This window comes from Vicia villosa, linkage group LG3 (genome assembly GCF_029867415.1).
Source record: "Vicia villosa cultivar HV-30 ecotype Madison, WI linkage group LG3, Vvil1.0, whole genome shotgun sequence".
Taxonomy (NCBI): Eukaryota; Viridiplantae; Streptophyta; class Magnoliopsida; order Fabales; family Fabaceae; genus Vicia; species Vicia villosa.
In genome coordinates this window covers 87,201,776-87,214,370 of record NC_081182.1, presented here as the reverse complement: position 1 = coordinate 87,214,370, position 12,595 = coordinate 87,201,776, and the positions used below count along the sequence as shown (strand labels likewise).

Here is a 12,595-nt window from a genome sequence, read left to right as displayed (position 1 = left end):
CCTTAAACCACTCTTGCCAACCACAAAGAGCTTGAGAGCCAAGAATAGAAGAAACGTCGCTTTCATTATTCCAAATTATATTATTACGATTTGTCCACATGGTATCAATCATAACCGCTACTCTTCCCGCCACCATAGAATTCTCTCTACAACAAATGTCAAAAATCAAAGAGATAACATCCGGAAAAAGATTTAGGCGAGAAGTCACAATATGAGCCAAACCTGCATGTTGCCAACAATTTTTTGTAACTTCACACCCGAAGAAAACGTGAGCTTGTTTTAAACAAGCATAGAATGGGTTTGGCCCGCCCTCAACTTCAACAAAAATGAAATGACGATATTGACGAGAGAATGGCCGAGTCCGACATTCTTTGAAAATGGAAGTTTCATTATTCGATTCTCTCCTACAAGACATATAAAATTCCACATTAGTTTCGGTACAGTTAGAAAACGTGAACTTCACGAATAAACAAAAGGACCACCGGTGGTGGAATCAACGTGCAGGAAGAACACCTGTGAGATGGTCCAGTCTAAGCTTAATCATTACAATTTACAACCGAGTTGAAAGGTAGGTCAGTGCGCATTAAAGTCACCACCTATACTTGTATTTATATCTTGACAAAGAGAATAACAAAACAGCACTTCAACATTATAGCATGAAAATGATGCAAATGACCTCTTCACATATCTTCATCACAGTCCTCATCATCCTCTTCAATTTCCACCACTCCTCTTCATTCTCACTCTCAGTAGAAAACCCCGAAAACATTCTACTCTCACCCAAAGGCATATTCACTGCAGGCTTCTACCCTGTTGGTGAAAATGCTTATTCATTCCCATTTGGTTCACACAAAAACATACAAATCTCAGCAATGCTACCGTTGTTTGGATGGCAAATCGTGATCAATCCGTCAACGGAAAACGCTCGACGCTTTCCCTTCTCAAAACTGGCAACCTCGTCTTAACCGATGCAGGACATTCCATTGTTTGGTCCACAAACACCAACTCATCCAAGTCCAAACCACTTGAACTGTTTTTGTACGACACGGGAAATCTCGTTCTAAGAGAGCTTAACAAAAATGGTGTCAATTTGTGGCAAAGCTTTGATTTCCCAACAGATACTCTCCTTCCTGATCAAAGTTTCACTAGGTACATGAAACTTGTTTCCTCCAAAAGCGGCGACAAATATTCCTCTGGCTTCTACAAGCTTTTCTTCGATAACGATAATGTTCTCCGTTTGCTTTACGATAGCCCAATACTTTCAAGTATTTATTGGCCATATCCTTGGCTTGTGAGTTGGGAGGCTGGTAGATCCACATACAACAATAGCAGGGTTGCAAAACTAGATGTTTTGGGGAAATTCAGTTCTTCTGATCATTTTACTTTGATGACAAGTGATTATGGGACAGTGCTCCAACGAAGATTAACGCTTGATTTTGATGGTAATGTTCGTGCTTATAGCCGAAAACATGGAGACGACAAGTGGTCAATTTCAGGGCAATTCCACCAACAACCTTTCAAAATACATGGAATTTGTGGGCCAAATAGCTTTGGCATTAACACTCCAGGTAATGGTAGAAAGTGTTTGTGTCTTCCTGGTTTTAATAGCATCAATGATAAAGATTGGTCTCAAGGGTGCAAACCAAGCTTCCAACTTTCATGCAACAACAAAACAAAGTCCGAGACTTGGTTCCAACACTTACCTCATGTTGAGTTTTATGGATACGATTATGACTTCCAAGCAAATTACACCTACAAACAATGTAAACATTTCTGCTTGAGAACGTGTCACTGCGTAGCCTTCCAGTACCTTATGGTGAGGGGTGTGTATAATTGCTATCTCAAGTCACAGTTACAAAATGGGTATAGTTCACCAGATTTTCGAGGATCATTATACTTGCGAGTGCCAAAGAGAAAACATGTATTTTTTCATGAGAATGTTATACAAAACGGTAGCTTGGTTTGTTCAAGATATGATGGAGTAAAACAATTAAGAAGATCATATATCAAACGCAGTGAAAATAGATCAGTGAAGTTTATGCTTTGGTTTGCTACTGGCTTGGGAGTAATTGAGGTATTGTGCTTCTTTATGGTAGGGTGTTTCTTATTTAAAAATAGGAAACACTCTAGTGTAGATAGTCATGGGTATGTTCTTGCAGCAGAAATAGGGCTTAGGAAATTTAGTTATTCAGAATTGAAACAAGCTACAAAAGGTTTTAGTCAAGAGATTGGAAGAGGTGCTGGTGGAACTGTGTATAAGGGTGTTTTATCCGATAATAGAGCTGTTGCGATAAAGTGTTTACATGAAGCAAATCAAGGAGATAGTGAGTTTCTTGCTGAAGTTAGTATTATTGGAAGGCTTAACCACATGAATTTAATTGGGATGTTGGGCTATTGCGTCGACGGAAAGCATAGGATGTTGGTTTATGAGTACATGAAAAATGGCTCTTTGGCTGAAAATCTCTCATCAAATGCACTTGATTGGGATAAGAGGTATAACATTGCTCTGGGAACTGCAAAGGCGCTTGCTTATTTACATGAAGAATGTTTGGAGTGGATTTTGCATTGTGATATAAAGCCACAAAACATACTTATTGACTCTGATTTCCAACCCAAAGTAGCAGATTTTGGATTGTCTAAGCTATTACAAAGAAACAATGTTGATAACTCAAGTATTTCAAGGATGAGAGGAACAAGAGGTTACATGGCACCTGAATGGGTTTTCAACTTGCCTATCACATCAAAGGTGGATGTTTATAGCTATGGAGTTGTGGTGATGGAGATGATTACTGGAAAGACTCCAACTACATGTATCCAAATCCAAGAAGATGGAATAGTGTCACATAACAAGAGGTTAGTAACATGGGTTAGAGAGAAAAGAAGGACAGTTTCAGAAGTTAGATGTTGGGTTGAACAAATAGTTGACCCTTCATTGGGATCAAATTATGACATTGTTAACTTGGAGACTTTGGCAATGGTGGCTTTGGATTGTGTTGAGGAAGAGAAAGATGTGAGACCTACCATGAGTCAAGTTGTTGAAAGGCTCCAAAGTCATGAGCATGATTCTTGATTGTTTCTACAAAGAAAATCCATCTCACATGGTTGTCAGTTGTCTATTGAAGTTTATGAAGTCATTATTTATTAAATGATAGTTAACATCCTTGTAACGACCAAATAAAGTTTATGCTTCTATCTTATTTTCAATTGGAGTTAGTTATATTGACAAGTGATCTTTGGATTAGTTTGTTATTTAAGATAAATTTAGTCTTTTCTTTTGACTCAATCTCTTATTACATGGTACTGTTATTGGTAATGTTTTATAGATAACTGTCAAGTTTTGAGACATCTTGTCTCTAAGTGATCAAGACATTGTAGTAGAAAGCAAAATTTTAAGCATTATGTCCTACACTGTGTGAGATATCTTGTCGCGTTATGGGTTACTTCGTGTACAAGCTATTTGTAGTAATTCTTGCGTAGTTGGAGATTTGTTTCCTTTTAACATAGAAGAAGCAAGAAGCATGATAAAAAGGTACACGGAAGAGTTAGCGGTTGCCTCATAGGCGAAAAATCTTTATCAAAAATTCCTTACGACAGGGTTTCTACTGTCCCACTATGATCCAAGGCAACACTAAGTATGTTAAGAAGTGTAAGAATGACAATGATATGCCAACATATATTATGCTTTAACCTAGATGCTACAGTTTCCTTAACCCCCTATATGTGGTAATTGGATATCCTGGGGTTTTTTACCATAACCTGTGGAAAAATTAAATTCGTGATACTAAGAGCAGACTACTTAATAAAGTAGGTGTATGTCGAACCCTTATTCACAATCATAGTAGAAAGGGTGCATAAATTTTACAAGAAAAATCTTAACTTGAACGGACTCTAGTAAGTAGGAGAAAAGTTTTTAGCATGTAGATACATACACCTAAGAAATTTTGCAAGGCAGAGTACTCCCTGAGGCATAACTCAGTAACTCTCCATTTCTATTTTAGTTAATTTAATTTTCTAAAAGTAACAAACATGAAGCTGATCTTTTCTCCCCTCTAAGAGTTCTTAATGAGATTAACATTATTTTAGTTATGTATCTATCAATATTACGTTTAATCATGTTAAGAAAAGTAGTGGAATGAACAATTTTCTTTTGCAAAGGCAAGAGTTTATAACAAGATATCCATTAACTTTGCATGGTTTAATACTTTTTATGTATAAATCAACTCAAAGAGATCATTCACACGTCAAACACTCCTACATATAAGCCTCTCCATGTCAAACTTACCTGACAAAGAATCTCATTATTGTAGGTCGCTTGAACTACTTCTAAAAGTTGTTCGTTTTAACTTGGGCCTCCCTAACTAGTTTCATGACCCGTTCTCTTAAAGTACGTGGGTGGTGATGTCTCTAAGCAGTAACTTTCCCTTATCCCTATTTTTTACTATTCTCAACTTAACAACTCTCTGCAAAGCTCGATTAATTCATGATGGTTACATCTGCCTGCAAATCTAAAACATATATATGGTGATTCCTTCCATTTATTTACTTAAGTTTTGAATATATTCTTCATTTTCGATTTCTATTCCTAGTCGGAAAGATTCTTACATGCCATAGTAAAAACTATTTTGTTTATTCACAATCATTCAAAGAAAATACAATGTGCATTAAGCCTTTATATATATTGCAATAAAACTGAAAGTAAAATGAAGTTGATCATCTTAGATAGCAAGCTAATCCTAAGATCACTCTATCTATATAAGGGAAACAATCAAGAATCATGTTCATGACTTTGGAGCCTTTCAACAACTTGACTCATGGTAGGTCTCACATCTTTCTCTTCCTCAACACAATCCAAAGCCACCGTTGCCAAAGTCTCCAATTTAACAATGTCATAATTTGATCCCAATGAAGGATCAACTATTTGTTCAACCCAACATCTAACTTCTGAAACCGTCTTTCTTTTCTCTCTCACCCATGTTACTAACCTCTCGTTAGGTGACTCCATTCCATTTTCTGAGATTTGGATAGATGTAGTTGTATTCTTTCCGGTAATCATCTCCAACACCACAACTCCATAGCTATAAACATCCACCTTTGATGTGATAGGCAAGTTGAAAACCCATTCAGGTGCCATGTAACCTCTTGTTCCTCTCATCCTTGAAATACTTGAGTTATCAACATTGTTTCTTTGTAATAGCTTAGATAACCCAAAATCTGCTACTTTGGGTTGGTAATCAGAGTCAATAAGAATGTTTTGTGGCTTTATATCACAATGCAAAATCCACTCCAAACATTCTTCATGCAAATAAGCAAGAGCCTTTGCAGTTCCTAGAGCAATGTTAAACCTCTTGCCCCAATCAAGTGCATTTGATGAGAGATTTTCAGCTAAAGAGCCATTTTTCATGTACTCATAAACCAACAACCTATGCTCTCCTTCTGCACAATAACCCCACATTTCAATCAAGTTCATGTGGTTAAGCCTTCCAATGATGCTAACTTCAGCAAGAAACTCACTATCTCCTTGATTCGTTTCATGTAAACACTTTATCGCAACAACTCGATTATCGGATAAAACACCCTTATACACAGTTCCACCAGCACCTCTTCCAATCTCTTGACTAAAATCTGCTGTAGCTTGTTTCAATTCCCAATAACTGAAATTCCTAAACCCTATTGCTGCTGCAAGAATGTTCTCATGATTAGCTACACTAGAAGGTTTCCTATTCTTAAATAAGAAGCACCCTACCATAAAGAAGCACAACACCTCAATTACTCCTAAACCGGTAGCAAACCAAAGCATAAACTTGACTAGTCCATTTTCTTTGCCTTCCACATATGATCTTCTTAGTTGTTTTACTCCATTATCTCTCGAATAAACCAAGCTATCGTTTTTTACAACATTCTCACTGAGAAAAACATGTTTTCTTTTTGGCAATCGCAAGAATGTTGATCCTTGGAAATCTGGTGAACTATACCCGTTTTGTAACTGTGTCTTCACGTAGCAATCATAGCTAACCTCCCCGTCCTGTGCCAAACGGTACTCGAAAGCTATGCATTGGCACATTCTCAAGCAGAGATGCTTGCATTGTTTATAGGTGTAATTTGCCTGGTAGTAATAATAGGCATTCCCGTATGAATTGTCTTCCTGAAATTGAACATGGGGTAAGTGTTGGAAGCGAGTCTCGGACTTTGTTTTGTTGTTGCATGAAAGTTGGAAGCTTGGTTTGCACCCTTGAGACCAATCTTGACTATCAATCCTACTATAACCCGGAATACACAAACACTTTCTACCATTTCTTGGATTGTTAATGCAAAAGCTATTAGGTCCACAGATTCCATATATTTTTATAGGTTGTTGGTGAAATTGCCCTGAAATTGACCACTTCTCTTGTCCATGTTTTCGGCTATAAACACGAACATTACCATCAAAATCAAGGGTCAATCTTCGTTGGAGCACTGTCCCATAATCACTTGTCATTAAAGTATAACCATTAAAAGAAATGAAATCGCCCAAAACACCTAGTTTCGCAACCCTGCTGTTATTGTATGACCTACTAGTATCCCAACTATAGGACCTATCCCAATATATAGTTGAATACAAAGGGCCACCGTAGAGAAGTATGAGAAAATCGGTTGAGTCGAAAAATAGCTTGTAGAAGCCCGAGGAATAGTTGGTGCCGCTTTTGGATGAAACAAGGTTCATGTACCCTGAAAATTTTTGATCAGGAAGGAGGGTATCTGTTGGGAAATCAAAGCTTTGCCACAAAATGGAATCATTTTTACTACGCTCTCTGAGAATGAGATTTCCGGTGTCGGACAAAAACAACTCAAGTAGTTTGGATGAGTTAGTGTTAGTGGACCAAACATTGGAATATCCTGCGTCACTTAAGACGAGGTTGCCAGTTTTAAGAAGGGAAAGTGTTGAGCGTTTCCCGTTAACTGGTTGATCACGATTTGCCATCCAAACAACGGTGGCCTTGTCGAGGTTTTTATGTTTTTGAGTGAACCATATGGCGAAGGAATAAGCATTTTCTCCAACAGGGTAGAAGCCTGCTGTGAATGTGCCTGTGGGTGAAACTATAATATCTTGCTGGGGTTTTTCCACAGAGAGGGAGAATGATGATGAGTGTTGAAAATGGAAGAGAACGATGAGAAAAGTGATCAAGATTTGTGAAGAGGCCATTCGCATCATGCTACGCCGTTGATGTATTCTTTTGTTATCACCTCACAGGTGTCTCTTTTTTATTCATAAAGTTCAAGTTCATTGGTCAACTTTCCTAATCGTATTGAATATGATGTTGAATTTTATATGTCGTGTATTATTGAATCGTTTAATGAAACTTTGACTTTCCAAGTATTTCCTGTTTTCATTTATGACTTTTGCTTAACATCTCCTATACATAATTCTCTTATATTCTAGAAAAGAAAACTCCTCATTTTATTTATTACTAATAGAGGTGTCAAAATGGGCTATTCGGCCCTAAACTGACAGACCCATGCGGGTTTCAGACTTTTCAGAGCCGGACCCAAAAAATTCATATTTAAATATCCTCTATTTTTACTATTCAGGCTCAACCCTGTCTGGACTGCGAATTACGCAGTCTTTAATGGGCCTATTTATAAAAAAATAAAATTTTCTCCTTATTTTTGTAATTCACCATGCAATTACATGCAATAATACTTATATATATATATATATATATATATATATATATATATATATATATATATATATATATATATATATATGGAGCATATAAAGTGAGAGCATTTTTTAATGAGAGATGAGAGGAATAAATATCAACCATTGAATTCATCAAGAGAGAGAATGTTAACACATTAATGTGGCTATTAATTTCTCTCTCTTGATGAATCTAATGGTTGATATTTGATCCTCTAATCTCTCATTAAAAAATGCTCTCACTTGATATGATCCCTATATATATATATATATATATATATATATATATATATATATATATATACTCCAGGAGTAAGTTATTATAACTTACTCCAAATCTAGACCATTGATTCTTATGAATCTAATGGTTAAAAATAATAAGTAATAGTTTTCTCTCTCCATATTTAATTACTTATTAATTTAAACCTCTAGATTGAAAAGAATCAATGGTCTAGATTTGGAGTAAGTTATAATAACTTACTCCTGGAGTAAATATAACCCTCCTATATATATATATATATATATATATATATATATATATATATATATATATATATATATATATATATATATATATATATATATATATATAAATATAAATTTAACATAATGGTTTTTGAAGAGCAGTCATGTCCTAAATTTGTTATCTCAAATATTACTTTACTAATGCCTCTAACTCTCATTGGTCTACGTACAGGGCCGGCCCAATCAAGTCGGAGGCCCTGTTCTAATTCCAAAAATGGGCCTAAATATTAGAAAAATACAATTTCAATAATTAGAAATAATGCACAAAAAATAAAATTATATATTAATCAAAGGAAGTATCAAAAGGCTCAAAATATTGTTTAAACTATAAACATCATTTCATACAACTTAAAGTATGTAGCTACTTAAAAAGAGTCATCCTACGAACACTTTTTGAAGCAAATTCATCAACCAAGTCTTCATATTTTATCGTTTCCAAAATATCATTTTCAACTGCTATTGTTGCCAATCCATTAAGTCTTTCTTGTGACATGGTAGACCGCAAGTAAGTCTTTAACAACTTCAATTTTGAAAAACTTCTTTCTGCAGAAGCAACAGTCACAGGAATAGTCAATAAAATTCTATATGCAATAACTGTATTAGGAAAACAATCCAAGCCTTTCGAAAATAATAATATATCAATAGGTGTTATGATTTCTTCAGGCAACATTTCTCTAAGTAACTTTAACTCTGCAAAAAATTCATTCCCATCAATATCAGATTGTTCATTATGTTTCAATACCCGTTCAAAGTTACTACAACAAGACTTCAAAGTTGCATCATCCAATGATTGTAACTTGTGAGAAGTAAATAAGAAACCAAAAATACTTTCATACTCTTGGTATTGCTCAAATCTCTTATTAAGAGAAACAACAACTTGATCAACAAGGTAAAGAAAATAATTAATCCTGAAAGATTCCTCTTCAGATAGCTCAACTATTGGGGTATTCAAATTCTCATCAAATTGTCTTTTTCTTTTAATAATACGCCTTTGAGGAAATGTAGGGGTGATATTCAATTCAACCGCAATTTCCTTAGCATTAACCAATGCCTTATAAAAACCTGTTTCTCTATAATCCTCAAAATCAATAAGCATATCAATTTCCTGTAAAATCAATAATCAACTCCTTTATTTTTTCCATAGCAACATCAATAAGCATATCCTTTTCCTGTAAAATCTTGCTAACAGAATTAATTGCAGATAATATTTCAAACCAAATAATTATAGCTATCAAAAACTCAAAATCACCAAGCTCATTTGTTGCTAATGATTTAGCTTCATTTTGTATTTTAGGATCAAGATCATTATCAGACACTTCAAGTAAAGCTTCTCTAAAATCTAACATTTGAGTTCTTATAGCTTTGACACTTTCTACACGACTCTCCCAACGAGTGGAAGACAATGATTTTGGAGTCAACCCTTTTACATTATCTTTTAAAATTTTCCACCTCTTAGTAGAATTGGCAAAAATTGTATAAATGCGTTGAATAACTCCAAAAAAATTCCTAGCTTTAATACAAGAGTTAGCCATATCACACAATGCCAAATTAAGACTATGACAACCACAAGGAGTATAAAAGGCTCTCGGATTTATGTCTAAAAATCTCTTTTGTACACCTTGATGTTTTCCTTTCATATTTGACCCATTATCATAACCTTGTCCTCTCACATCAAATAGGTTGAGACCAAGCTCTTTCAATTCATTTTGTAAAACATCAAAAAGCCCTTGACCAGTTGTATCATTCACATTCAAAAATCCTAAAAAGGATTCCTCAATGCTAACAGAAGCTGAAGAAATATCTACATATCTTATTATCAAAGACATCTGCTCTTGGTGACTAACATCAGGAGTACAATCAAGTATCACAGAGAAATACTTTGCTTGTTTGATTTTTCTAATAATTTCAATTTTAATTGCAGAACCAAGCAATGAAATCAACTCATTTTGTATTTTATGCCCAAGATAATGAACATGAACTTTTTGAGTTGTAACACGTCTAACATGTTCTTGGATTATTGGGTCAAATTCAGCTAACATTTCAATCAAACCCAAAAAGTTTCCGTTGTTATCTTCGTACAATTTCTCTTGAGAACCACGAAAGGCCAAATTATGTTTAGCTAGAAATTTTACTATTGAAATAACTCTTTTTAAAACATTTTTCCAATGAACCTTTTCTTTCTCAATTAATCTTTGAGTCGTTTTATCAATAGTTTGAAATGTTTGCAGCCTTTGACGATACTCATACCAAGTAGTCATATTTTTAACATGTTCCATGCCTAACTCGTGCTCTTTAATTCTTGCACCAACATGTACCCAATCACTATAACCCTCATTTGCTAATTGTCCCTTACCAATACCATTTTTAAAAACTTTACAACAAAAACAAAATAATCTATCAAGCTCTTTCGAATAAACAAGCCAATCTCTATCACACATCTCTCCATTTGCTAAAGCCCTCGTATACAAATTAGCCGTAAAACGTCTATTCAAACTATCTCTAGGACCCTTTGAAATAGAATTATCTCTTTTAGGACCTTTCATAACTAATAAATCAATTAGTTTAGGTTGAAGACGGTCCCAATTTCTTGGATCAAATATATCATAATCAACATTATGATCATTATTAACTTCCTCAAGATTATCATTATCATTATTAATTTCCTCATCAATGGGCATACTATCAAGATTGTCATTTTCAATAGGCACACTATCAACATTATCATTTTCAATAGGCACACTATCAAGATTATCATTTTCAATAGGCACAACTTCAATATTATCAACATTTTCATTTGAAACTTGTGATTCTTTAGTTAAAAATTTATCAAGAGCTCCCGCTTGAGATCTAACTAACTCTTCAATTTTTTTCTTTTTCCTACGCTTATCATTTCCACATTCATACTTTCTATTCTTAGGAGGCATCTTAGGAGGCATAGTAAAAAAAACCTGGAATATCTCACTATGTTTAATGTGTTCGCTGAAGATCAATTTCGTAGACCGTAGTATTCACCGGCAAACGTCTATTGCAGTCCCGTTGTAAAATTGAGTTCCTAAAATAAATTAAATTATTAAAGCAAAACAAAATCAATTACATTAATAAGAAAGATTATAGAGGAAATTAAAAATTACTAGCTTAAGCTTAACTATAATTCTTTTAGGAATCATTTAGAAAATTAGAACAAAACTTGAATCACAACAATACAATCAAAAATACCCAATTCAAAAATACTGCACAGTATAACAACAAAATCAATTAAGTTTTACAATAATTATGAAAATCAATTAAGAAATAACAATTAACAACACTCAACACAGTATATGAACAACCCTATATTTAATTTTGTCTAAAACCCTATTGAAACAAAACAACTAAAATTCTATCCTTGGAGGCATATATACCATACCAGAACTTAAAAGAAATAAAGAAAAGAAAAAAAAAACATACCCCAACAGTGGTGGTGCGTTTGCGTTTCGCCGTTTCGTCACGGTGAAGTGTTTCGATGCAACGTTTTGTTAAAGTGCGGTGTTTCACTCACTACGGTGAAGAGTTTCGGTATGGTGTGGTGTTTCAACAAACGACGGTGCCGCGGTGGATTGGTGGTGTGGTGTGTTAACAGCGTTTCGTTTTTTTTATCGTTACTGTGTTGTGTTGTTTTACAGAGAAGGGGAAGAGGAGAGATAATATGTGTTGTGTTGTTTTACAAAAAAGGGGAAGAGGAGAGATAATAGAAAAAAAAGAGAGACGTACCGTTTCATCTACTATACCTTTTAATATTTTATTTTTTTTATATATATAATTTGTTAATAGTAATATTAAATATTGGGCCCCCAGGATTGTGAGGCCCAGTGCAGTAGCACAGCCTGCACCTGGTTGGGGCCGGGCCTGTCTACGTATATGTTGGTAAATTCAACAATTTAAATTTTGTATACAATCCATGGAAGACCCTTCAATTTTGGCACAGATGCAAATGTTTGCATTCAATTTTTCCTATAAATATTCAACTACAACTCCACAAACCATGATACGGATATACTATTTCTTTCAGTAAGTTTTATGGTTGCTGTTCTTTGATTTCATATCACAAATTCGCTTTGTTGATTTTCATATCACAAATTCGCTTTGTTTGATTTTCATATCACAAATTCGTTATGCTTTATTATTCTGTTTTATTATTTTTATTCTTATTTTGACTCTCTAATGGATTTTGTTTTGATACGTAGTTATGTTCAAACGATATGTTATGTTCTTCATCTTCATTTTGTTTACTTTTTTTTTCTTCATTTTGATACTAAAAATCTTAACTTTCAGTTATGGATTCTTCCTCGGTGTTGGTTCGGTGTTGTTTCGCGGCGGCAGACAATTATTATTCTGAAACAGCATCAGATTCAA

General features: G+C 34.5%; 3 protein-coding genes and 1 pseudogene across 3 annotated transcripts; 1 reads left to right on the top strand and 3 right to left on the bottom strand.

The window, feature by feature from the left end:
• Positions 1 to 457: 457 nt before the first annotated feature.
• LOC131656270 (putative receptor protein kinase ZmPK1) lies at positions 458 to 3,431 on the top strand (annotated as a pseudogene).
• Positions 3,432 to 4,470: 1,039 nt separating this feature from the next.
• Positions 4,471 to 7,233, bottom strand: LOC131656269 (putative receptor protein kinase ZmPK1). Its single transcript, XM_058926014.1, has one exon. It carries the CDS (start codon positions 7,187 to 7,189, stop codon positions 4,766 to 4,768), a length of 2,424 nt encoding a protein of 807 aa, XP_058781997.1. The 5' UTR covers positions 7,190 to 7,233; the 3' UTR covers positions 4,471 to 4,765.
• A 1,072-nt stretch (positions 7,234 to 8,305) lies between these two features.
• LOC131656268 (uncharacterized) lies at positions 8,306 to 11,940 on the bottom strand. The gene is made up of 2 exons (XM_058926013.1): positions 11,651 to 11,940; positions 8,306 to 11,255 (listed from the first exon to the last, which is right to left on the bottom strand). Exon 2 carries the CDS (start codon positions 11,137 to 11,139, stop codon positions 9,301 to 9,303), a length of 1,839 nt encoding a protein of 612 aa, XP_058781996.1. The 5' UTR covers positions 11,140 to 11,255; positions 11,651 to 11,940; the 3' UTR covers positions 8,306 to 9,300.
• On the bottom strand, positions 8,565 to 9,299 carry LOC131658470 (uncharacterized). Its single transcript, XM_058927759.1, has one exon. It carries the CDS (start codon positions 9,297 to 9,299, stop codon positions 8,565 to 8,567), a length of 735 nt encoding a protein of 244 aa, XP_058783742.1.
• Positions 11,941 to 12,595: the final 655 nt, after the last annotated feature.